The sequence below is a fragment of the Eleutherodactylus coqui genome, chromosome 4 (assembly GCF_035609145.1).
Source record: "Eleutherodactylus coqui strain aEleCoq1 chromosome 4, aEleCoq1.hap1, whole genome shotgun sequence".
Lineage (NCBI taxonomy): Eukaryota > Metazoa > Chordata > Amphibia > Anura > Eleutherodactylidae > Eleutherodactylus > Eleutherodactylus coqui.
The window spans coordinates 225344818-225372811 of NC_089840.1; the positions used below are offsets into that span (position 1 = coordinate 225344818).

General features: G+C 42.3%; 1 protein-coding gene across 1 annotated transcript; it reads right to left on the reverse strand.

Moving 5' to 3' along the window:
- Nucleotides 1-27873, reverse strand: SLC16A9 (solute carrier family 16 member 9). The gene is made up of 7 exons (XM_066600792.1): nt 27783-27873; nt 18052-18112; nt 14208-14425; nt 8018-8161; nt 6673-6768; nt 4023-4916; nt 1-1200 (listed from the first exon to the last, which is right to left on the reverse strand). The coding sequence occupies exons 3-7, from the start codon at nt 14401-14403 to the stop codon at nt 1022-1024; spliced, it is 1509 nt and encodes a 502-aa protein (XP_066456889.1). The 5' UTR covers nt 14404-14425; nt 18052-18112; nt 27783-27873; the 3' UTR covers nt 1-1021.
- Nucleotides 27874-27994: the final 121 nt, after the last annotated feature.

Genomic DNA, 27994 nt, shown 5'->3' on the forward strand with positions numbered 1-27994 from the left:
TGGCCTTACCCAACTGTCTTGAGGATGCACTGCATATTCTGCTTTACTTAATATTTATGCTGTTAAAGCATACCTGAGTTTTCAAAACATTTTCTAAAATACACCAGGTTCTCCTTCATTTGCTGCTGTTTGTACCCTTTTCATGTCTGTTGATCTGCTGTTTGCAACGTACTTTCAGAGAGGGGGCATTCTGCCAGTAGTTCACTGTCGTGCGTTTCCTTTCCCTTTCTTCCCATGCTGCATTGCACTATCTCTGATCCAATCAGCAGGGAGACAGTATCTGAATGCCCACCCCTCTGATTCTCTAGGACAGTCAGGCATCTAGAGACATTCTAACCAAGTGGTTAGTAAACCCACTAAAATGTGTGTGTAATATGTGGACATATACACATTGTAATAGCAAGAGAGGCAAAGACTCTCACTATCACAGTTTCTGCAGATCTGTCAGCCTGCAGCCTGTGATGATAGCCTCTCTCCCTGTTGCTATGGAAAAATCCCTGTGATCTAGTTACTAAGGTAGCTCTATGCCTAACGATAGAGTGGATTGCAGAGAACCTGGAAGGGAGACCCCTAGTGGCAGCCACTTCAAACGTGATTTACAGTGGTAAAGCAACACAATTTTTAATGCTAGTATATTGCATAAATACCGAGACTAACACAAGCTAGTAGATGAGCAGAAGTAGTCTAAAACGTTATTGCCCCTTTAAATACAGTTAGTCCTTGGTATTGAATACAAATAACTACTGTGCATTTTGGTCCAGCTGAGGCATAAAATAAGGTGTTATGAATGTTGTTGGGACACGTATAAAGATTATGTCCATGCAGCACCTAGAATACTTAATAAGAGGAGTCTAGAACTTTCCTTAGGAGATACCTCCTGAGATAAAGGCTGATGTGATTTCAGACTAAAAAAATACTGTATATTAAAAATATTCAAAAACACACTATAAAAACTGCTCTGAGCACATCCTCATAGTACTATGACTACCCAACGTCACAAACATATATTTGCAGGAGGATTTCAAACAGTTGAAGCTACTTTATAAGAGTAAATCTTCGGCGATGGTTCTAACTTTTTAGTTTTACAGTTTTTCCAAAATGGCAGTGCCACAAGTAACAAGCCCAGCGCTCCCAGGATGACGCACGTTCCACAGAAATAAAAGGCTATGTCATAAGACTGCGTCGCGTCAAAAAACCAACCTGAAAAACAAAAAAAGGCATGGGTTAATAATATGACTGTGAGTCATGATGACTGCAGTAACTATGAACTTGTGTTAGAACAACCTGTGGCTACGCCAAGCATAACTATCAATCAACAGGAGTCATATGCGGATTTTGCTGTAGATTTACCTTTGCATTGTGAAGAGCGAAAATCTGCAACATTTCCACCAAGAAACGAGCTGTAAACTATATTCAGATTACTATACAATTCAACCAATAATGTGAGAATCTGCAGCACCCTCTACTTTCTTTTGCCATGCATGGACGGGCTTTTAGAAACCCAACACTTGTGTCTTCTACCATAACATTTTGCATATTTTTGTGCAGAATCCACACAGCAAATTTGCACCAAATCTGCAATGTCTCAGTACCATTATGGTATATGTTCCCATTATGGCGTATGCTCCATCACAGATTTGGGAGCAGAACATATGCAACTTATTACAGTATCAGCAAAGTGGATGCAATTTCAAGAAATCTCATCCCCACATGCTGTGGAAAAAATCCACAGTATAAATTGACATGCGGTGTGGATTTGAAATCTGCAGCATGTCAATTCATAATGTGGATTTGTTGCAGATTTCAATGGGGAAGTCAAAATCCACAACAAATCCAAATTATTGCAGATTTTGCTGTGGATAATCCGCAGACTGGACAAAATTTTTTTAAAAAGCTGTGAAATTAAAATAAAAACATAATACTCATATTCTTCAATTTTTCCCGCTCAGTATAGCGCTCTACTTGCTCCCCTATCGGTCTCTACTGACCTCCAGTGATGATGTGTCTTTAAGGCACATGATCTCTGTAGCCAATTACAGGCTGTAGCAATTACATGGGTTAATTTGTCATTGCTGGAGGCCAGAAGTGACCAGCAGAGGAACAGCAAGGCTTGTACGGAGTGGGAAAAATATGGAGAAGATGAGGATCTATATTTTTTGGTCCTAGACCGCAGCTGCAGTTCTGCACAAAAATGATAGGGATTTACCACTGCAGAATTCAACATGGATTTTCTGCAGAAAATCTAGATGGATTTTCCATAGCAAATCCACCCTTAAAGCAACCCACCGGTCCTGGACAAACAAAGATGGCCACAAGACTTCTCTGACTACCTGATGCACATTGTGCTTTAGTATGCATCAGTAGTATAAGACACCACAAGATCTTCTGATTGGCCAGTGCTGCTCACATGGGCAGCAATGGCCAATCAAAGCACCATGTAGTGTCTTAGACTACCGATGCATATTAATGTTCAGTGTGCATTAGGTAGTCAGAGAAGCAGTGAGGTCATCTTTGTTTATCCAGGACCAGAGGGTCTCATTAATGTAACAAATGTAATACATTAGTGCATGTGTGATTTAAACTAGTCAATTTTTTGTTCATGCCTAACAGTCACCCCATGGAATACAACGCAGAATAACATGTACATTAACACATAACGATAAGTATGTTTACCGCTAATAGCCTGGAGGATTCTTATGACTGATGTGTAGCAGGAAGTACACAGAGTTCTAGCTAAGTCAATATGCTTCCAGACAATGCATACAATTAGCTGGCATAGGTACGTATTCACCTTTCCCGAAAACATACTCTTTAATCACTTTGTCATGCCAAAGGTCCTCAGACAGGTCGCTACGCAGTTCAGGTGAAATGCTATTCTGTCACGTAAGTGTAAGGGGGTATCATTTTCATGTTATGCTGCAGTTTTATTGTTTGGTCTATTCCGCTGTCTAGTGAAGGTAGTGACTTTATGATTGGAGGGTGCGAGGAGTGTCTGGTTCTGAGCAGGAAATCACTGACCGGAAACCAGAAGCTGAGCAGAACAAGTACTCTGTGATGAGAGGATGTGGTTGGATTGTCTCCTGCCGAGCCATGGTGCACCCAAATATTTGCCCTACGGGAGTGAAGTCTACATTAGTTGACTATTGCTGCAAATTTGTCGGAACCAGCTGACCCCCTCGCTCCCTCCCTACCATGATCTGATCTTGTTGGAGTTGCTGCTATATGGAAAACAAACCTGGTTACCAGGTAAGCACCAGTTAGAGCCCAGTACACAAGAGTCAAAACACTGGCAAGGACTGTTGCAAGACCCATTACATAGGGAAAAGGGCTTATATTAATTGCCTCAGTAATGGTTGGAAGAAAGTCACCTCAGTAACGAGGGAGGATCTGTTAATTCTATTGCTTACTTTTTGTTGGCTATTAATGTTATAGTTTCCAGAACTAATGTCCTAAATCAGATCCATTGTAACCTAACTATGATGTCTTCAGGTTACCCCTACTTCCAAAGCCTTCTATAAAACATGGCACTCCACAGAACCGGTATGGTCTGAACCAAGCTGCAAGGAAAGGCCCTGTTGGCACCTCCGCCCACTTTAGTAGACTGGAAGACAATGACAACCATGCAGGATCAATTGTAACTTATCCATGGAATCTTCAGGCTACCACTATTTCCCGAGCCTACTATAAAACATGGCCCTCCACAGAACCGGTATGGCCTGAACCAGGCCATAAGGCCCTGTTGGTGCCTGTGCCCACTTATGTAGGTTTGGAGACAATGATAATCATGCTGGAGTTGGACCTAACACTCCCAGCTGTGCCTCCTGTCTCTCAACCCATCTGTCGCTCTACTCCAGGGTGCGAAGGAGAGCCCAAGCTTATCTCTAGTCGCACGTCATAGGAACTGATATTTTGTGAAACAGTATTTGATAATTAGAATCATTTTGAAAGCCACTATCCCATTATTTATTTACAGATCTGCATAATAGAAAAAAAAAGAAAAATATCCCAATCTAGTATCTTACCAACTATCGGTGGCCCTAGGCAGTTTCCAACACCGGCAAAGAACATCAGGATTCCATAGGCATGAGTGAGTTTATCCAATCCAACAGTGTTAGTTGTTACATAAGGAAATATTGACCAGTTCCCGGTAAAAAATCCTACTGTTCCAGCAATAATGGCCAAGCTGGCATACGTCTTGGCAAAAGGAACTGCCAATACAGCCAAACCTGTAGCTATTAAAGTGAATACATACAGATACAATGTATTCATCCACTTAAAATCAGCAAGTATTCCTAAAACAAGCTTTCCAACAGCCATCATGACGCCAAGGATGAACACTAGAGGCACTGCCATGTCCTCTTTATCAATATTGACACTTTTGGCTACATCTTCCAAAAGAAAGCTTGGAGGAAATCCTCCAATGTCAAATAATAAAATGTTGATGAATAGAGCAGCAAATACTTTGTTTCGGAACAGGTTGATGGTGTCTTCCCAGTAGTCCAGGTAAGAATGGCACTTGTTTTTAATAAGCTGTTTGCAATTTAGTTTCTCCTTGTTGTTACAATTGTCCTTTACTATGTCCCACTGAGTCATAACGCCACTCTTACACTGGGGGTGATTTTCTGGAGGGCAGCAGTTTCCATTGGCCGCGTTGGATTTCTCCTTTTCGAGCATCACAATATTTTCTTCATTCTTTTGGTCTTTTTCATGGTATATAAGGTAGGCATCAGGTACTTTCTCCAAACAAGGCTTTAACTCTATAGCTTCTGGTAACTTTGGTAGAGGCCTCATTAGAATGCCACATGCTAATATATTTAATGCTAATGCCCCAATAATTAGCAAACAGCCATCTAGTCCGTAGATTGAAATCAGTTCCTTCTGTAGAGTTGCATATATAAAGGTGCCAACACTGGAACCTGAAAGAGTCCCATACAAACAATATAGTCAGGTAAAAAGTATGCAATAACAGTAAATTCCTGGCATATGATTTGTTTTCTATTGGACATTTGGGCATGATAGGCGAGGTGATAGGGAGCTGGGTGCTGTATTTTGTTTATACTCACCCGCTCCCTCGTCCCACTTTGAAGATTGCATGGCGTATGAAAATCTGATACTTTTCAGAGTCCTGTGGATGCACTCTCAAATAGACTTGTGTAGGAGAGCGTGCGCACAGGACTCTGAAAAGAGTCACATTTGTGTATGCCATGCAGACTTCAGTGGCAGGTACCGTAGGAACCAGGGAGCGAGTGAGTATAAAAAATACATCACCCGGTTTGACAGCACCATACATTATGCTTTAGTCATGTGACAGGTTCCCTTTAGCACAGCAACAAGGGAAACTCTATCTACAGGAGAGGGAAAACTATCCCTAAGCAGCACTGGCTGGGAGCACCCTGCCTAGTAGTAGGGTGATCATAGCAATAGGGATGACCTCATGTCTTGAATCTAAAGAACCTAGCATGTCCCAAAATGGGGGTTAGGGAAGGACATACAGTAGATAGAAATGCCAACGGGCTAGGAAAATGCACATAACAGGCAGGAGTCCACAGCCACACCAGAGACTACAAACAAAACATGGTTCAGACATCCATACACCAATGGACAGAAAAGATTCAGATATCCATCAATGAATGAAGGGGATTCAGGCATCCACACACCAGTGAACGGAGGGGACAGACCAGATATGCACCTCAAACCTTCGACCACCATGAGATGGAGGAAACAGAGAAATAGACTCAGGTGTCCCACCAGCATTGGACAGGTGGAACAAACAAGACAGGACTTAGACCAAACATAGAAAACCCCATACAAACAGACAAACATCTGCACAGCATGCATATACACAGCAGAATAACCAGCGCCCAAGAGAGGGCGGAGCAGGAATAAATACTCTTAGCCCTGATTGATTGGCTAGGGAAAAAAACTCCTTGTTGGCCAATCAGTCCATACATCACAGGAGTTATTGAAGCACAGAAGAAAGGAACACAAAACACTGAGGGATTTCTGACAGACGACTCCCAGGGGAACTTCTGCAGCAATAGGATTCCTAACAAGCAACATCCAAGGAAACCTCTGAAATTGCAGGAAAGCCAGATGGATTGCAAACAGACGACACCTAAAGGACCTTCTGCAGTGAGAAAAAGGAATTCAAACAACGCCAAAGGTGCAGTCACATGGACCGTACTGATATAGACGGGCCCGGTTCAACTTCTTGATTGCGGCTAGCACACCACAACAGAATAAACAAATTATTTTGCATTCTTTAATACTTTAATACTCAATCCCCTCCTCTTTTGTGTATATCTAAGTCCCATAGTAATGTCCCTTTACCATCTACATATACTCTAATACATGGGTAAGGTACTTGTAGAGGAAACCACTATAGGAACAGTATAGCTATAGTATTGTAGGATAAATAATTTTTAAATGCAAGCAATTAAAAAAATACAGCCAAACCTCTCCAAAGGTCCACCTCTTTGAGAAAAGTACTCCCTTAAGCAGACCACAGTTCCTGTGATACTTTTTTAGTTCCAACATATATTATGCACACTACCCATCTTATTTAAAAAGACCACCCCCTTGGAAGACCACTTTTCAATGCAATTTGGGGGGAAATCTCAAAAAGGTTCCACTGTAAATGAAAATAAGCGTAAATAAACACATTTGATCTACCTGTTGAAATGATTCCAAGCGCAAGTCCTCTCCTTTTTTCAAAGTACTGACAAGTGACAGTCACGGTAGCGGTGTACAGTAAGCCGCATCCTAAACCTGAAGTTAAGAATTGTAAAATTATAAGATCACAGGTTACTTATGTCCATAATTAAAACAAAAATCAGGTTGTTGCAAGAATTTGAATCATTCCACCAACAGCTACATGCCGCCTGTACTTTCCCCATAAACATGCACACTTGGGATTGGCTAAACATGCAAGTTCTCAATGGCATTGTTTAACTGCCAGGGAATCAAAGGATTTGATTTGACAAAATTAAATATTATGGAAGTCAAAACTGAGATATTAGATGTATTTCCCAACAAATATCTCATATATAGGGCTATATTTTCCACAAAAGGACATCTTCTAACTCTGCACTGCGACTAGTTGAACTAAAGTTACATTAAAGACCCATAATAGATATACTGCCTTTTCTTACAATATGGATGACGACAGGTCCAAACCTCTATTAGGGCTACTTAATCAGATATATTAATACAAATGATTGCATTATATAGTTGTCTATGGAGAGACACATGTACCAGTGTCAGTTCTCTTGTAACAATTTCATGAAAATCCAGGAGTTCAAGTGGTCAACTGAATGTGATAGGTTGGATTTACAGTACCATCTGAGGCTTCTCAGTCAGTAGTTCTGTCAGATTTGATGGGAAGAGCAGCACAGCATGCAATGCTAATCTTCTATTTTTGCCATTAAAACAATGGCCACTTCAACAAAAAACATTAGACCTCATTATAAGTCAATGGAATCCATCAGCTATGAACAGTCACATGCTGAGGGAGCTTTCTCTCCGGTGCTGCACTATAGTGGCCCCCGCAGTTTACAGGTCTGGTCACAACTGCGACCCCTGCATCCCCTATAGATACGCCACTGCCCAGCGGTGAATGCGATATTCAGCTATACAAAATTTGTCCTGAGAGTAAGGCGTAAGTTGAAGGCTATAGTAATAGCTTTTTTTTTGTTTAAATTTAGCGTATGCTCTGGGAAAGCTCCAAGAGAATACACCTAACTTATACATAGGTCCCCTTTCAAGCGGTGGAGGCCAGAGGAGTGTCCCGCTGGTCTCTGTCATATTGGCATGTGTCGGCATATCTATTTTTTTAACTGTATAGGAAAGCACAGTAGATTGCAATTAACACATTTCATTAAGCACTGGAGGTTGTATGCCGTTGTATGGTGTTACAGTGGCATACCTTACAGAATTATACCCTTTGAGAATTCTCCCGATGTATACATGTGTACACATGTGTGAACAGAGACGAAACTGTATGAAATGGCTTACTTACCAACCATAAATCCATACGAGAAGTAAAGGAAGTAGATATTGGGAGCAAAGCTGCTTAGGATTAATCCCCCAGCTACCAAGAAACTGCTGAAGATGGTGACTGGGCGAGCACCAAAAGTAGAGACACTCGCACTACACAAAGGACCTGGAGAGAAGAGAAAGTTCATTTATCTTACTATTGTTGCTCAAAGAAAAATCAAACTTCCTACATATCACAATATTACAGAAATGTCTATCATAGATAAGAGAAGCCCACTGCCCGGCTCACTGATACCGACCCTATTGGCACTTGTGTGTCTACAATATACCTCGGCACTTGGGCTGCCTGAATACCTACCACTTTTTTTCAGTTCCACATCCCTTGTAGTCTTTAACCCATAATATTCTCTACACCCAGATATTTTCTACCACTTCTCCACATATCTATACTTTAGTTCCAAGGTTTAACCCCCTTCCTAGCTTTGGCCATCACCCCTAACTCATGCGCTCTGCCTCTAAACGTTGACAGAATCTAGGACTTTTCATTAGAGGAGACTGGGTAACAATAGCTTAGCTAACCAGATTAAAGGTTTTCTACTAGAGATGAACGAGTGTACTCGGTAAGGACAGATACTCGAGCGAGTATCGTCCTTATCGAGTACCTGCCTGCTCGCCCGCAAAGATTTGGGTGCCGGCGGGGGGTCGGGAGTGGCGGGGGAGAGCGGGGGGGAATGGGAGGGAGATCTCTCCCCCCCACCTGCTCACTCCTGCTCACTCCCACAACACAGCGCTCACCCCTGCCGGCACCCGAATCTTTGTGGGCGAAGAGGCAGGTACTCGGTAAGGACGATACTCGCTCGAGTATCTGTCCTTACCGAGTACACTCGCTCATCTCCATTTTCTACTACAGTTACTAGATTAGCTAATGTGAAATAGCTGTAAGGCTGCATTTATACGGGCGATTGCAATATCAGCCAATGAAACGCGGACTGATATCATACTTGCAAGTCTGTGATTTTTATGCAAGTGCGATGTGCTTTGCGAGAAAATTGCACTCGCATCACTACACTTGCAGTTTTCCCTTGCATGAAAAACATGTGTGGAAATCCGTATGGGAACAAAAATGTATCACATCGCACTTGCATGTACATGCGGGTGTGATGGGATTTCTTTCTGCTTCCATAAAGAATAATGGGCGATTCTTTAACAGAATTGGCCAAAAAAAGGACATGCTGCAATTTTTCTCTTGCACCGCTTCTTTTGGAAGAGTTGAGAGAGAAAAATCGCATATGTAAATGCACCCATTAAAAACAGTAGGTTCTTTTCCCATGCAACTTCTGTGCATCTTGTAATGCATAGACATTGTGCTGAAAAATCACCCCTGTAATTGCACCCCAGTGCAGTGACCTTTACCTTGGATCACCCAGACCACTTGTGGTTTTACAGATGCTGACATAGAACCTCATGGTGATCCATATTGAGTTCAGTAGCACCACGTGGGGTCTGAGTATTACAGACTCGAATATGCCACCCTATTGAGATCGGCTATAGTGCGATCCTATGGTGGACTCTATTTTTTACTTTCTAGCAATGTGTTTACCAGTACATACAAATAGTATCCGGTCTCTAAGCTACTTAAGACAGTTAAATGCTTGATCGATTTAATGAAGGTTTTTTTTCCTGTTATTAGTGCTTGTTAGCAGAATTCATATTTCCAAGAGTTGAAAAGTCCTGAGATAACATATCACCTGGCACTTCTCAGAAATTAATGTGCTTGTCTATCAGCACCTAATGATAGTAAAAGCAATTTGCGCAACCTTTGGCATAAGTTAAGCAGATGGCTTCAGGTTAATTGGTACTGTGCTTGTTGATTCTTCACTTAGGGAGACTGAGACGATTTGTAGGAGAAGAAAAGTATAGATTTACTATGTGTCATAGCATGAAACGCTCTATACAATTGTGTATTAGCTTGGTCGGGGCATTTTACCTTATCAGTAAATGTAAGAGCAAAAAAATAAAATCCAACCAACGCAGATGTGAAACGGGCCTAACACAATACTTTCGGTAATTATGCTTTCCTGAGATACTTAGGGCAGAGTTTAAGTATAACTCTTATTTCTTATTGGGGCAGTCAATGGTATGCTTGTACAAAGATGCAGACACTTACTACAGACAGATGATTTGATTATGTAATTAATTGGAAATAGTAAAATATTATTTATTAGTACCAAAAAATGAAAACTCCAATAGAATGATTGGCAGGGTCGGCCTTACTATCCAGTGTGTACAGCAAACAAATGCTCAGATAACTGTGAATATTCTTGGGAGAGCAGGAGGAATAGTTTCGCCAACTGCTGTCTCAAGTACATAAACTTTGCAGATTATTCAGGCTATTAGACATTTTCATTGACCACCAGTCTCATGGGTTTGGGATTACCCTAGAAGACCGTCAATGATTTCCTGACCCTCCAAAGGATCTGTATATCTGATACAGTTACATCCACTTTCTTTTTGGACTATAAAGATTGTACAGTATTGGACCGGATATGCCCCAGAAGCAGGGGCGTAACTATAGAGGGTGCAGGGGATGCGGTTGCACCCGGGCACAGGAGCCTTAGGGGGCCCATAAGGCCTCTCTTCTCCATATACGGAGCCCAGTACTATGAATAAAGCATTATAGTTGGGGGTCCTGTTACAGGTTTTGCATTGGGGCTCAGAAGCTTCAAGTTATGCCTCTGTGCAGCATGGTTTAGGTATGGGTACGGGTACAGATACAGATAGAGGGGGGGGGGCCCAGCTCACCTTTTGCATCAAGGCCCCTGAGCCTTTAGTTACGCTCCTGCCCAGAAGGCACTATCTGACATAACCCAGCGTCAGGCTGTTTGTATGGCATGTTGGTGGCTGCATTGGACATGTCCAATATCTGTTATTTGCACCTTTTTGAGTATGGTCATCGAATGATTTGATTCTACTATTGGTTTTAAAGTACTGTACTGTTCTATTATGATCTTTATTTTAATAGTATTACAGTACTGTAGAGAAGGACCAGCAGTTTTGGCACAGAGGAAATCCAGTGGATTAACATCATGTTTGATCCCAAATTCTATAGTCCCAAAACATTTACTGGATGTGGCCAAGAGAAGGTGGTCCTGGTAGGTACTATAGCCACTTGATCCTGACATAGAGCAGTGAAGTACTTTTTATATAATAATTTACATCCACTTCCCTTTTGGACTAAGAAATGTGTGCAATATTGGACTTTTTTGGTGGATCTGGTACCCATACTTTCAAATGATCAGGAGCTAATACTATAATTTTACATTTTAGAGAGTCAAAAAATTATTGGTTCGACAAGAGTCTCATTTTTATTTGAAGTCCAATAATGTAACTCTAGTATACAGAATATAGGAATGGTTTGTTAATATGGGCAACAAACACAGTTTTTTTTACACAGTTTCAATGAATGAGTCCTATTGTATCATCTATGGTTAAAAAATATGCTTTATGATTAAGTGTGGTGAATAATTTAGATATGCGGTGGATCCGGAAAGCCTCCGAAGAAAATGTAAACCCATCAGAAAAGTCCAGCTCAAAGCAAATAAAGTAAAACTATTGTGAGGGAGTGAGATAAGTGAACGACATGACCAATGACATAAGAATGTGCAGGAAAGAGCTAGGAGATAAAGAGCTACAGAGATCCTAGAACAGCATGAGGCACACATTTAAAAAGAGAAGGAAAGAGCCAGGACATCAAGGCCATTCGAAAACACGGAATAGTGTGAGGCTTGACTTCAAGTATTGCAGGAAAGAGCCACTAACAAGGGCTGCAGAAACTTTGGAGCAGCATGAAGCCTGAATTCTAAAAGAGCAGGAAAGAGCCAGAACATCAAGGGCTGCAGAGACCTTGGAACAGCATCAGGCCCGAATTCAGAAAGAGTAATTCAGAGGCAGTGCATCAAGGGTATCAGAAAACATGAAACACTGTGAGGCCCAACTTCAAGTATAGCAGGAAACAGATACTAAGAAGGGCTGCAGAGACCCCAAAACAGCCTGAGGTCCAAATTCAAAAGGAGACAGAAAGAGCCAGGACATCAAGGGCTGCAGAGACATTGGAACAGCATCAGGCCCAAATTCAGAAAGAGAAATTCAAAGCCAGTGCATCAAGGGTATCAGAAAACATGGAGCACTGTGAGGCCCAACTTCAAGTATAGCAGGAAACAGATACTAAGAAGGGCTGCAGAGACCCCAGAACAGCCTGAGGTCTAAATTCAAAAGGAGAGGGAAAGAGCCAGGACATCAAGGGCTGCAGAGACCTTGGAACAGCATCATGCCCGAATTCAGAAAGAGAAATTCAAAGCCATTGTATCAAAGTTGGTGAGGCTAACCGAGCAATGTCCAGTATATAAGCTAGTAAATGATATACTAAAGTTCCACATACTACCTGTTGCTTGAACACTCACTCATCCGACAGCTATTTTTCACAACTGTTACATACATGTGAATGCTTGGTTTGGTGTTTCCATGGACAGGAGAGGGGTAAAGCCACTGACAAAAAACGTGGTGGCGTATCTCCAAGAAGAATAAAAGGTAGTCCACTCTCACCAAAATCAGTTGTCCCAAAGCAGTTTTTTTCCTAATGCGTAAGTTGGCCTTAAGTCAGGTTAAATATTGGTTTTATAATCTCCAAGTTCTAAAATCAATTATCTAATTTTAAATAACCCCATATAAAACCAGCATGGAAGTCAGTTTGAAAAAAAAATTCTCTCCTGAATGCTATCGTAATGTTTGAATTCAGCAAATCATCAAAGTCACACAACTCATAGCCTGGGCTGGTATAAGGCTTTGTATGACCACCGTAATTGGTTACAAAGTAGGTCTTTCTTTAGCCATTTACTTAACTAAAAACAAACTTTGAATCCATCTTAATTCCTCAGATAACCCATATTAATCTTGGCAAGAATTTCTATGGGGTGAATATCAGTTGAAAAGCTTAACTAGTGCTCTGAGCTATATGACTGTGAGTATTTTGTTGTCTGGATTCCAATGCTGACCTCACATTAACAAGCCATGAATATGATACTGCATTGAACCTTAGCTCCTATCAAGGGAAATATATGAGTATATATTGTGGATGGAGTTTATGAAAACACATTTATCCCTGGGACTGGGAGTTTTCCTTTATTCTTGGCCTATACTAGGGGTGTCAATTAGCTTTATAGATGTGCAGTATTTTTACAACACACATCTTTTTCAGCAGGGTGGGAGGTAGGAAACCTTCAGGCAATGCTAAAATTATCTTTCCTCCAATAAGAAAAACCTATCTCTTTGCACTGAGAATGACTATAAGATAATGGAGATACCCAACATTGGGTTATGTGGACCACATGATTACTAATGTAAAATCCAAGATGCCGCCTCCTTCTTTCCTCCTGATATCTACCATTGGAAGAGATAACACGTTAGATCATCAGCCAATCTCACCAAGATTGTCAGGTTCGACTAACTAATCTAATGTGTAAGGGCAACTTTATAGGTCATTTTAGAAGTATTACTATTCTCTATGCAGTACAAAAGGGCTAAGAAGGAAAGGGGAGAAGGCCAACCTCATTTGATGCTCCTCTGTTTACTGAGCCCCATTAAAGTAATTAAACTGTTTATAGACTATGTATGCTCTTCCGGTTTTGTGATGACCCTAAGGGTAAGGGCAGACTAGCTATAACTGCAAAACTCCATCACAGCTCGCATCAGTCATGTGCTATCTGATATACATGGACACAGGGCATTCACATGCATTGACATGTCCTACTTCTCTTCCATGTAAAAGACAGGAATAGGACATACCATGAGTGTGCTTATGGCATACAAATATCAATATCTGTTGTACCCGTGTCATGCTAAATAATCATTACTCAGAAGCCAAAATAGGAAACTTGTGCTTCCTAAATCATATAATACTGGAAACAGGAACGTGGAGAACAAGCATACAACGTCACGTTTAAAGGCTCTTTAATGGGTCAGACGTTGACTTACATGGTAGCTACTTCCAACAGGTAGCGCTAGAGAGAAAGATTTCTTCCTTCTTGAGGAGAACTAATTTGCATACCTTTTCCCGGGAAGCACTGCCTGTAGGACTTCCTACATCAGCTGGACGTCTCCATGAGGAGAAAGCTTCAAGGTAGAAAGAAATGTGATAACAAGAAATGTATACTTACTTGCCAGTAATCCTACTCCAGCTGCCAGAGACCCGACCCATGCAGTTTTTCCTTTTCCTTCGTCAAAGATCTCTAGCCATTCAACATATAAGACTCCAACGGCAAGAGGAGACCCGTAACACAAGAACTGAATAAAAAAGGAGGCGAAGACAATAACCCAGCCCCATCCGCCATCGGGTGGCTTCTGGTACGTCATTTCTTATCAACTACAGAAGGTTCTGTGAAAATAAGCATACAAATGTAATCAGTAATGATGATGCCGTATCACTAAGGATCATGCAGTGAACACACTAATGGTATTTTATTGATTTGCTAATCTTCAGTCTCAATATCATTTTTTTTCTATATCGGGACCCTTCTAGTAATGTCCTGTATAATTGTGGCATCCTTAGAGTTTAGTTAGTCATTGACAGCAACACAATGTTGGACACTTGAGGAGGAGCAGTTTCTATACATTACTACAAAAAAGGTTACACATATTAATAAATTTCAGTGGAAGGAAATGCTTTGCTAAGGTCTAATTGGTGACAGGTGAAAGTCATTACAACCTAAATGGGTTGGTACCAACTTAATTTTGGAAGCCATTGTCTGTTGTCCCCAAATCCAACAAAGCACTGCACATTTTTACTATGAATTGTCATAACTGATCTTTGGGCATTAGGCTAGGGCAACATGGCAACTTTGGTTGTGACAGGGGTCATGCCACCATAGATCACTGTGTATGTAGCCTTGTGACCTCACGTGCATTGAGGTCAATGGTGTCGTAGAGAAACTCACAAGCCGCTGCCACCCCAGGTTTGTAGAAAATCCACCAAGGTTGGATTTTTTGTGATCCAAGGGTTGTGGTGCAAATCCCATCACAACCATGTTGGCCTCAACGAGAGTTCGAAGTTGCAGGGCTGCACAACGATTCATGGTTGCATGACTCCTGTCGCAGCCAAAGTTGCTATGTTACCCTAGCCTAATGCCCAAAGATCAGTCATGCCAGTTCATAATAAAAATCTGAAGTGCTTTATTGTAGGACATGCAATGTTCACTACCCTTGCTGGTAGGACAACACATGGACCTGCATCCATGTGCTGTCTGGTGTGAGTCGGGCAACTCATACATGGCCATCTGAATGAGGCCTAACGGTAATTACCTACTTGATTCTCAGACTGCTTCTTGGGATCATATGGACTGGTGAGCTCTAGAGAGCTATTTACATGGTGCCATGTCTGTGGAGTGGGGTGACCCAGACCCTTGGGGACTTTATGTGTAAAGTGACTAGTGGACTTATACACTTTGTGCAAAATGTAACAGAGAACCTCATGTTCATGTTTATAATACTGCTGAGAAGCAATAGATCAATGTATATGTGGATGTGCCTCCAATGTATCTGTTGGGTAGTAACCCTACACATTACTATGATTGACCGGTCTCTCATTGTAATCATAGTGTGCTAGGCAGCAAAAGCTGGACGGAGCTGTCCAGTGGCCGCAACCCTACATAAGACTGGACTCAAACGTGCAGTTTTGTGGCAGTTTTTTGGGCCAAAGCTAAGAGTAGATTTATAAGGAATGGGGCATATAAAGCAGAATGTATACTTTTCCTTCCGGCTTGATCCACTTCTGGCTTTGATTCAAGAAACTGATCTGCATCAAAATTCACACGTTACATGTAGATTTTGACATGACCTTTCGAATGAATCCTCTGTGGATTTCAGGTCAACTTCACACGGATGTATTTGCATGCATGATATGCATAGAATAGAAGCCATTGATTTCAATGGGTTTGTTCATATTTCCGTATTTTGTGTACGCATAGAATAGAATATGTTCTATTTTTCTACGTAACAGCACACCAAAGGGCCTTAGGCCTCATGTCCACTGGCAAAACCGAATTGCGGATTCCGCTGCGGAATTCGCATTCGATTTTGCCCATAGGGATCCATTAGCCATCTGCGGTCAATAAAATTGTAATTTGCACCCACGGATGGCATTTTAATGGATTTGTGTTTTCTTCCGCACGTGAGCGAAAGCGCAGCATGCTCCATTTTCTGCGGATCTCCCGCGCGGACGGGTCTCGCAGGCTTCCATAGAAGCCTATGGAAGCCGTCCGGTCCCGCGGTACACCAGCAGCTGAATTTCTGCTCTACGATGCGGGAGAGCAGGAGTTCAGAGGGGAAAAGAGTGCACGGCGCATGCGCGCGGTACGCTGCTGGCGTGCTGAGCGCATCCGCCGGGCACAGAGAAAGAAGATTTGGCCGCGACAGACAGGAACCCGCAGCGTCCGGACAGGTAAGAAATCTTTTTTTAGGCCTTATGTCCCTGGGAAAGGAAGGTCCCTCTGCGGGATTCTGCATGGAGAATCCGCACGGGCCCGAATTTCCTAGTGGACATGAGGCCTTACTGAAGTCAATGAGGGTGTGTGCAAATCTGCGTGCAATACACAATGAAATACATGAAACACTGCGTAATTGTGCAAGAAAAAACCCCACCCCGAACGCATTAAGACTAATTAGCCACTTTGGTCAATGCGTGTTTGTTTGCCGTGTGCGAATCAACATGCCTTCTGGGTACAAAAAGTGCAGTAAAATACGTTAATGCATTTGCAAAAAAGCATTGCCCCTTCCACAATAACGCTACGCAAATGTGCGCACAAATACGCTAACGCTCGTGTGAAGCCGTCCTTATTTGAAGCGATGAAATCTATTGTATATTTTGACATGCAGTGGATTTTATAAAATCCGCGCCGCAGGTCAATATAAACAGATTTTTTTTCTCATACTGTGTGGATGAGATTTTTTGTATGGATCCTCTTTGCTTGTACTGTAAATGCCACAGATTTTCCGTAGACAAATCTGCAGCGTTTTCGTTACGCGTGGACAAACTCTATACGCTATATTTTCTCTAAAATGCACCATTACCTTATAGTTTAACATAGTTGATTCTGATCATTTGACCTGTCACTAAGGGCTCATGTCCACGGCCGTATGCACAAAACGCTGTGTGTATCATGCACCATTTTACCGCCATATGAGCTAGCGGTAAGCTGGCTAGAGCTGTTTATGGCGGTATTTCACGCACGCCGTCCTGCGCAATGTGACTAGTTGTTTTCTTTTAATCCCCTGCTTTGTCTCATAGTGGCATTGTGTATTCAATGTCAGGCATACGCAAGATGTAAGGCTGCGGAATCTGTGGCAGGCATTTGCCCGTGGGTTCCACAGCAATGTCTGTCCATAGCATGCAATGTAAAAGTGATTCTTCCACGCGCACAAGTGGAAATCACTTGCAATTTTCTCTCATAGAGGAAAAATCACGGCATGCTCCATTTTGGTGTGTTTTCCACACGGGCGGCTTCCATTGAAGTCAATCTGTACTGTGCATGTGTGCCGGCGTGATGGCGAGCCAATCTGCAGTATAGAGAGTGAAGGTACGCTGGGGGTCACCAGCCGCAGTCATGGACGGATTTCCATGTGGGATTCCCCAAGCGGAATCCATGGGTTCTGTATTCATGAAGCCTGAGGCCTAATGTTTTCCTTGGGGATTTGGGAATCTGTCTCAAATAATGATTCAACTCAAAGCTGGATGGACAATGTGTTCACAGCCAACATTTGAGTCTTGGCCTACATAACTAATCCAATATTTCAAAAAATACACTATTGGAAAAGTCTAATGTCACAGGGCTATTAAATTACATTACGGCCCGACAGTGTCTCTAGTGGTCAGGTAGTCGGGGAAAATGAGCAGTATTAACCTTTTTCTCGTCTATGTCATACAAAAAAGTTACACAAACCAGTGATTTAACATTTATCAAACATTTTGTATTGTATTGTTCTGTTCATCATTAGACTGCCACTTACAGATGAGAATCTGGGGACCTGTAATGGTGCACATCATCGGATCAGGGATCTTCATCTATATCTGTCAAGAAAAAATAGTAAACATGATTTCACATAAAACACCATCCCTGCATATCCCACAGCATTGATCATCTTCTCGCAAATGTGAAGATTTATGATACACCGTCTATATATCTCCAGCATATCCTTTAGTGCTGTACAGAGATTGTAACTATTCACATCAGTCTCACAGAGATGGAGAATAGAGATGAGCGAGTATACTCGCTATGACACATTACTCGAGCGAGTAGTGCCTTAGCCGAGTATCTCCCCGCTCATCTCTAAAGATTCGGGGGCCGGCGCGGGTGACAGGTGAGTTGCGGCGATGAGCAGGGGGGGAGAGGGAGAGAGAGATCTCCCCTTCGTTTCTCCCCGCTCTCCCCCGCTGCTCCCCGCCCGCCGCCGGCCCCCGAATCTTTAAAGACAAGCGGGGAGATACTCAGCTAAGGCACTACTCGCTCGAGTAATGTGCCTTAGCGAGTATACTCGCTCATCTCTAATGGAGATGTACCCCATACAACCAGTGCAAAGCTGGAGAAGTTACTCACAATAACTAATCAAGTGGCTCTTTGCATCTTCCAATATACTTTTAACCCCTTAAGGACAAAGGTGTTTTCATCCTAAAGGACCAGACACTTGTTAGGAATTTTACCTATGTGGTGGTTTTCCTGCCCTATTTTTTTCTTCAGCTACCAAAATTATTTTTGCTGTGTTTTCTTTTCTGTAACATATAGGGCTATTTTCTTATATCTTTTTTCACAAATTTTTAAAAAAATGTTATTAGCAGTAAAAGGGGTGAGACTCCTCCATCAGTTCAGCTGGATAAGATACAGTCAGGGTTAGGACCTGATGATTGTGAAGTCCCAACTGTCGGGAAAGAATCTAGGGATGTCGATGGAAGGTGCAGAGGTCAGAACTGGAAACATTTTCAAGTTTAGTCCACCCGATTCTGACAGGCATTTAAACCTGCCATCCCGCCAAGATTATTGTGAAAACCTCTTCAGTTCTGATTGCCGCACCCTCCACCGACATCCCCGTATTATTTCTCAGCAGTTGGGATTTCACATCTATCAGGTCCTTAAATGTATGTAATCCAAGTGAACTGATGAAGGAGTCTCGCTCTGAAACACATATTTTAATGCTGGTTGTCTAAATCGCCAAATAAAAGAGAAGGTTGAACCTAATTGTTCTAGTAATTTGATTGCTTCTGGAGCGCTGCAACGAACCACTAATTTTTTGTCTCTCTGTTGACCCTTGGCCATTTATGTGGAGCAGTATCTGGTCGGCAGCACCTCTGTAATATTTTGTACACTTCAAACTCATACAACCCTTGCCTTTTTTTGTGGCCACTCCTACCACATGGGTTTTGCTCCACCCATTTTTCTATTCTGCATCTACATTCTTGTAGTTACACTTCATAAATGTGTCGGGAAGATAGACAGAAGCTTGCAACGTCCACTTTTGGGGAAACAAAAATTGACGAGCTTGCCAGACCTTTTCTTTCTTTTTGGCACAAACTGTTTGTAAATCTCTCTAAAACTCTACGAGCCTTAAATCTGGTGCAGTTTTAGACACAAATCTGTCCTAAGTGCATTCATAAATAACGAACGATGTTTTTGAGATAAGAGTGGCTTCTTTCATGGCGCCCTTCCATGAGCACCATTCTTGAGCAGTCTTCAACTGGACACGTGAACAGGGGTTTTTAGAGTTTGTAGATCTTAGAGCCCTTTTCATGTCTTTTACGATTGCCTATTGTGTTCTCGTAATGATCTTAAGAGGATGTCCATCCCTAGGGAGAGTAGCAACAGTTCCGAATTTTCTCCATTTGTAGATAATTTGTATAAACCATGGATTGCTGTATCCTCAGGTGCTTTGTAGCCTAGTCTTCTGAGATCTTCTGAAAGTGTTTTGCATCGAGGCATGGTTCCTTCCAACCAGTCTTTCTTGAGAACAACAGATCTGTCACTTGCCAGGCTTTATGTGTCGCTCAACAATATTTTAATCTGGGCTAGATCTTTGCATGATAGAAATTAATGTACGAGTACACTTGACCCCATAGTGATCTACAAAGCTGAGCTATGAGGAGCGGCTGGCGAGGTCCTTATACTGTGAAGCCGCCATAGCATCCTGTGTGCCTGTCTGACATTTCTATACTGATGCTTATTATATCCATGTCAGATGTGATTGTGTAAATATAATTTGGTAAGAAATACGTAATGAAATGTCCATAGGGCTTCCAAGGCCACGATAGATTGTATATACAGAATGCAGATCATGAGTAATGTCTTCTGAAATCAGCTGTTGATGTGTTCAGGTTTCCAGCGCCAAAGCTGAACTGCTGCCCTTGCTCTACTTGGCAGCTCCAGACTAAATTCAATTATAACTTGTCAAGTCTGTTTGTAGGGTCTGGTTGTGGTGCTGTAGCCCAGCTGTTGATGCTAAAACTTGCCAAAATGGCCCACGGGCCATGGAAATTCCCTATTTGTTTACCACCCAGGAGATAGGAATATATATTGAGGGTTAAAGGAACTTTTAACGTATAGCGGTTATACTGAGGTCACATAATGGTTTACGTTTGCATGAAATATAGCAGTTTTATATCCAAAGACAGCTTTTTAATCACTTCCTCTTAGTGATTGCCTGCAGACATAGCGGAGCTATAAAATATCCATGTATAAAGTAGTGTAATTGATGCGTTGGCTAACATTACACGCCTGTCATTTCCTGCCAGTAAATCATACAGCATGCATACATTTTCTACATCTCCATAGATTCACATAGGCTTCCTCCCACATTGCACAATGCATTTCTTGGAATTCTGTGATCTGGAAATCTATGAGTATATGTAGTAAAAATTTAGATTTGAAGTTCTACGGCTTAGGCCCAATGTCCAGGGGCGGACTTTAACCCCTTCCAATCCACTGTCTGGCGTCTAAAGACATTCTGAGAGAAGCCTGTACAGCTCAGATGTCGGAAGACGTCCGACAGGGTATTTCTACTGTATATTATTGGCTGCTCGGTTGTCGGGGGCCTCTCCAGCATGTCCCATACCGCAGTACTGGCTCTAGCCAACAGATGGCGCCATTGTATAATGGCAGAAAGAGAAAGCCCCCTAGGAAACCCTGAATCCAAAATTGGATTGTAAAGGGTTAATTAAAAAATCTGCACGTGTCTCCTGCACTGGAGATCCGCAGATCTAGAAGCTCACAGGGATGTATTAGCATCCGCAGGGCAATTTAATGCATGCGGATGTGATTTTTTTTTTTCCATGTGCGGAACACACATGCGGTAAGAAATCGCAGTATGCTCCGTTTTTCTGCAGATCCCGCAGGGACAGTTTCCATTGAAGCCAATGGAAGCTGTCATATCCGCGGCACAGCTGCAGCTGTCATTGTGGCTGTGAGGCGGATAATCGAGAGAGCAGGAGGTTAAAAAAAAAGCACGGCGCATGTCTTGGAAAGTCAATTACAAAAATCTCAGGTAGTGTTAGTTTTGGGTGGAACTTTGCTAAAAGTTCATTTCAGGATGAACTCGAACCAAGCTTTTAGCAAAGTTCTACCCGAAACAGGGTCCTACTAGTTTGGTTCGCTGAAGACACTGCTGAAGAGCCGTAAAAGCCCTGTATAACACTCTCAGAATTACACTATGCTTTAAGGCTCCTAGACACTGTTATACACCAGTTCTAGGGGTTTTAGTGAACTTCTGATTTGCTCGAACTAATTTGGACCTAACTGAACTTTTTGTAAAAGTTTGCCAAACTGGCCGAACCAAACTTTTCAAAAGTTCACTCATCACAAATCTCAGGATAAGAATGCAGAGAAGCTTTCAAGCCCAAGTCCTGATGTTTGAGGGCAGCCAAGCCCATCTGCCAAATGTGATGAATATAACATAGTTATCAGGTTCTCTTCTGTGTATTTCAAAATTGTGTTGCAGGAACTCCAGGTTCTGGGCTTGATGTAACACTGATGCAATCATCCCTGCAGTTACATGTTAGTATTTATAGTGATGTATGAGATTACCGGCTTTTTACTACTTGTGATCCTCTATAATTGGCAATGGGATGTCTAAATAAGCCCAAACCTGCATGAGAAGGCAGTACTATAAAGTAGGGAAAAGAAGATAGAACAGGAAACATGTGAATAGAAACCAAGCAAAAGAAAAGGTCACACATTAAATGCATCTTTGGCATGAAAATATTAGGGAAATGCATTATGAGCAGTCTTTCAATAGGCTATAGAGTAGTATGCATCATACTTCATGCCAGGGGCATAGCTAAAGGCTCATGGGCCCGGGTGCAAAAGTTTATCTTGGGCCTCCCCAACTTCTCTTAACCCTTTAACGCAGAGACGTAACGTGAAACTTCTGGTCCCCAGTGCAAAACCTGTAACAGGGCCCCAAGTATAATGCTTTCTTCATAGTACTAGGCTCTCTATATAGAGAAGAGAGGCCTTATGGGCCCCTTAAGGCTCCTGGGCCCGGATACAATAACTTAAGGTGAATTTATCGAGCCTCTTGCAACAGTTTTCTGGAGTAAAAAGTTGCGTATTTTGGTGCACGCTTATTCTTTGCAGAAAAATGTGTGACTTTTTTTAGTTTTCACGTTGCAGTCACCATTTTTTCCTAAGGTGGACGGGACTTAGCTGGAGGTCATGTACCCTTGCGATCCAACAAGTTTGCAATAATTTACCGCAGAAACTGACTTAAATTGTGGCCCAAATCTATGCTTGTTCATAGCTGGTGTAGATTTTATTGTGTGACACATAGTCATCCAGAAGATGATTAATTTCTTAATAAAATTGGGTAATTGATTTCACCATTCCCTGGATTATGTCCAGCATATGAAATTAAATTTTACCGCCATGGACTCTTTGGTCTTGAATGAGTCTTGGTTGAGGTACGAGCTCTTTGGTTAAAAGGAACCTGTTGTCTACTAGTAACACCATAAACTTAGTTATGGTGCTTATAGTTTGGGTAATGTGGAGTCCGGGGAGTTGGGTCTCATACTCACCTGGTCCCCCATTCCTGCTGTGTTCCCCCCCTCCAAAGTCAGCATGCGCAGCCAGCGTGACTACTTTCAAAAAGTGTGTAATCCCACTCATCTCTATGGGAGTATGCATGCACTACCTTCTGCAAAAAGTCACACTGGCTACATGCTAACTTTGCCGTTCCATCTCAAAGAGCCTTTAGGAAGCAGCTTTACATCTAGTCTTGCAAATCAGAACTTGTTACAAGGACAGCCTTACACTTCAGTCCCTCACTTTGGTCCTTATTTACCGATGGTGTAAACTTCACAAACTAGTCTTTTGTTAGCTGCTACTTTTATAGGTATCAACAATAAGCCTTATTGAAAGGCACATTCTTGTCTCTACCACCGTGAGCCAATCGAGTCCATCACATTTTTGTGCCTCTGATGAAGTCGTTTCTGCAGATTCTGCCACAGTTAAGCAGCCGGGGAAATCATCTTCCTTTCTACGGTGTCACCTTTTCTGCTGTATTGTTTTATCAGGTAATCATTCCTATATAGAATACATATCAGATCGCCGTATTTCAGTGCCCACATCCACGCACGGCAGAGCAAACATGTAGTTTTGCAATAAAATAAAAGCAAAACTCTATACTGACTAATTTCTAGAGCTGAATCGGATATATATATATATATATATATATATACAACACCCCAGAGCAGGGATACCCCAGACATTTGACCAACATGGAGAGCTGGGAGGCCTAAGTGTTGGCTTGTCATGGCAGCACCCGCCAGATTCTCTTCCCGGAGGGATGACACGTAGCCAAGGACAGAGCAGGATTGCGGTAGACCTTCAACACCCCTAGGATAGGGCATGCCAATAAGGGGATGATGAGATTAATAGATGCCACCGTTTCCACACACCGGTATGCTACACGGCAGAGAATAAACACAGACACTTGTGTATTGTACCTTCGGTCCCCAGTAACAGTTAGGGCCCGGTATAACTTTACTTTCAATAAACTTTGGCAACCAATTATTCACAGTAATGCAGGTAGAATTCTTCACAGAGAAAGTAGAACAGAGCTCAGAGATCAGGGAGGATACACAGGATGACACCGGTCCTACAGTCTGCGTTATCTGTCAGGTACCGCTCCTGGACTGGGAGCACTCCGGAGGAGGAAAGGGGGTAGGGGTCACTCCACAGACACTCTGGCAGCAATTATTTAGTTACAGGCATAGCTCTGACACCCCACACGGGAGACGCGTGGGTGTGACTTGTAGCGTACTTCTGTGCGGTGATTCTAACTTTGGACGGCCACACAGGAACAACTTGTGGTTTAGAATTAGTACCTTTACGATGAATCTCTCTACACAGAATTACTTATGAATGCTCTCACTTACGGGTTTTGGGACTCACTCCACTCACATCCAGACTTCAGTCGCTACGGGATATCTCTCCTTCTCCTCCATCTTCACCTACATAGAAGCTGAAGGTGCTTTCATGTGGCTCTGTGTTAGCACTCTCTCTGGTCTAAGCAAGATGGCACTCTCAGTGAATATGGATCTCTCTTCCCGCTCTCAAGCACTCCTATTTATACCTTCACTTACACCACATGACATGACAGACTGATACACTTACAGGCAGGCAATGATTCTAGTGAAGTAAACCTCTGAAGCGCCTCAGCTGTGCAACACACATACTGGAGATGACAAAACATGTATGACATTCATGGAGGTGACCAGGATCGTGTTCTGGGCCACTGTGTGTATATATATATATATATATATATATATATATATATATATATATATACACGTGATTAATAGCTTACACAAGGAAAATGCAAATCTCTAATACATCCGGCTTCTGCTCCTCACCAGTCACTCTGATCGGATAAAACGCCCCGATAATTACAATTAGCAAATAAATCGTCCAATGACAAGTCATACAACTTTCCGAAGCATTTTGTGACCCGCGCGCTTGTGTGTCTTTCACATGACATGGACAGAGTTCTCTCTCCTGGAAATAAGCAATGAAGGTTTCTACTGTATGACAGCAAACAGAAGTTTTGGAAAACGTGAGGAACTGATCAACTATATTGGAAAATGTAATAACTTTTCATTACACAATGAATAACTTCCATTCGCCGCCACTGCATTGCCCCCTTTAAGGGCTCATTCGCACAACTATATGCAATTACGAACCATTAAAAAACGGACAGATTTCCCTGCGTGTATATGCGTGTTGCATGTGTTTTTGTTGCTTTTTTTTACGTCCATGTGACAGTCATACATCATCCGTTTTTCACATGCGCAACAAAAAGGAAGAAAGCCTGAATGATGTCACTTTTTTTGTCTTCATTGCGTAAAAAATGCAGCACACGCACATGTGACATCCATTTGTTTTTACACTCTCATAGACTTTCATGGGCGATTTTGGATCGTGAATATAAACCACAACAGAACTCAGAGCCCCTGCGCACAGATGTATTCGTACACATAATATTTGCGCACACAATATGCAGTGAATAGTACCCATTGATTTCAATGAGTTCACTCACTATATTGAGCACACACAAAAAAAAACGCTGAATGCTCTGCTTTTGTGCACATTTGCGCACTGAAGCTCTCCATAGAAGTCCATTGGAGGAGCGCGAATACGCAAGCAGATGTGTGGAAAATAATTTTGCTGGAAAAAAGAACACATCTGCACGCCATCAGACTAAATAGCCATTTAAATGAGGGCGTGTTTGCTGCCACGTGTAAATGAACATGCCCTGCAGGCGCAAAAAGCGCAGTAAAACATCAGAACAGGTGTGCAAAAAGACCTTGTTCATCACGCAAATACGTTGCGCTAAAGTGCGAACAATTGCACATATGAGAAGATGCCCATACTATGGTTATTTATACGCACATCGGTCCGCATTAAAAAAACGCACGTCCATTATTTAAAGCGGAGCGTATTTATTTGCGCATAAACCAGTGAAAAGTTCTTTCTTTATTTTTACTGTTTAAATTTCGTAATGTAAAAAAAAAAAAGCGTAAAGATCGGTCCGGCCGTATTCTTTCCCGCAAGTAAAAAAAATATGTGCGAGAAACATTCCTGCTTTGTCAAAACGAAATCAATTGAAATCAATGGTTTCGTTTCTGCACTTTTGGCGACCGCGATTTTCACGGCTGCAAAAAGCTTCAAAGCCACGTCTGTCTGAAGCCGTCCTAAAGTGGTGGCACAGAAGCCTCGCAACGTAATGAGGGCTTTAACAGACAAACGTATTTGTGAAGGCATTTCCGTACGTGAAAGTCTCGTCTGTATAACGCAACAAAGCAAAGGCATTCATTTCAATGGATTTGTTCCGGCACACATGTTTCTGGCGCACGAGAGTAAAGATAAGACTTGCTCTATCTTTGTCTGCGAGCTGCCATTAAAGTCTATGAAAGCTTAAAAAAAGGGAGCGGGGGGGAGAGTTACCCTGCATACAACGCAAGAAGACAGCGGGCCCTAATTTGGCATTTGACTGCCATTCTATTCCATGGGAAGAGAGTAACACACGAGAATGCGAACTGGCATTTCGGCCGCAAAGATGACAGTCCTATTCGCTGGCACGTGCGCATCAGCCTGTTTCATACGCAAATGCGTTCTGTAGCGGTGGACGTATTTGCGCCTACCTCCGTCTGAATTTGCCCTGATACGGATACGCAACATCTGTTGTAACACCTCCTTCTACAGGCGCGCATACAGAGATGTAGCCTTAACTTTGCCGTAGGACAAAGACACTGAGCCAATGCTAATACGCTCGCCGCAACCGAGCGTATTAGTACATGAACCGCGTTTTTTAAATCAGACTATTCAATCTCTGGGCTATTGTGTGTGAGTTTGAAAAAAAAAAAAGCGGGACGGTCCTATCTTTTCTCGCACATTGTAATAACGTGATAGTGGAAACAAAAGCATTGAAATCAAAGGTTTCCTTTCATCCCGTGATTTTCACGTGCGCAAAACAGGACTAAAACACGCCCATCCGTTAAAGCCCAAAACTGGGACATTTTTTAACATATTATTATATTTTCGTGATGTAAAAAATTGCCTAATTGTACGTGAAAATCACATACAAAAATTTTGTCTATGGGGTGAAGGACGAAGAAACTGCCAGGGACCGGACTCCGACTCAGGACCCCAGTGCAGCAAGCCAACAGTTTAACCACTGAGCCACCTAACATTAGAACAAATCATCAGAGCTAATATCCAAATAGTTCAAACTAAAAAAAGTATAATTTTTTTTATAGACATTACAAATTCCTATACAATATAACGATATATAGCATAACAGTCAAGCCCGAATATCTGAGACTAGTCCGGGTAAGAGCGCCCTAGTAGTTTCACCGTAGCTGGATGAACTTTATCATCTGCAACAGTGTTTCCCAACTCCATCCTCGCGACCCTCCACAGGTCAGGTTTTCAGGATTCCCTCAGTATTGCACTGGGGATGTAATAAGTGTCGGTGCCTCGGATATGCCAGCAGGTGCTCTTACTATAGGATATCCCGACAACCTGCCCTGTCGGGGGATTGCAGACATTAAAATGTTTTCTAGCTGCTGCATGGAAGGAGAAGTAAAGTTTACATTGATCGAGTCATCCAGAGAGGAACGGGAAATATCCTGAGGCAGATAATGACCTAGATGACAGAAAGCCAAAAGAAATAGCGCGTGCGATTGTGCGAGGCGTTACCTGTAGCCGGGCTGCTGGCACCTGGATGCAGCTTCAGTACCATGGACTCGCTGCGCAGAAAGTGAGAGGGAATATTTTGATTTGTGCCTCCATTATATGGTGCCCTCCTCCTCCTCCTCTTCTCCACCCAGCTTCACCTCCTTTCGCTGCCTGACATCAGTCCAGTCTGAACCGGTTCCCATAACTGCAGACTGTGGAAGATAATGAAATAG

Bases quoted from the DNA above. Each gene is read 5' to 3' on its own strand.
- SLC16A9 (XM_066600792.1), bottom strand. From the start codon at position 14,403: ATGACGTACCAGAAGCCACCCGATGGCGGATGGGGCTGGGTTATTGTC. The intron at 8,162-14,207 runs GTAAGTATACAT...TCTTCTCTCCAG, and splicing joins TGGAGTAGGATTACTGGCAA to GTCCTTTGTGTAGTGCGAGT. The intron at 4,917-6,672 runs GTAGATCAAATG...GGACTCTTTCAG, and splicing joins GCTTGGAATCATTTCAACAG to GTTCCAGTGTTGGCACCTTT.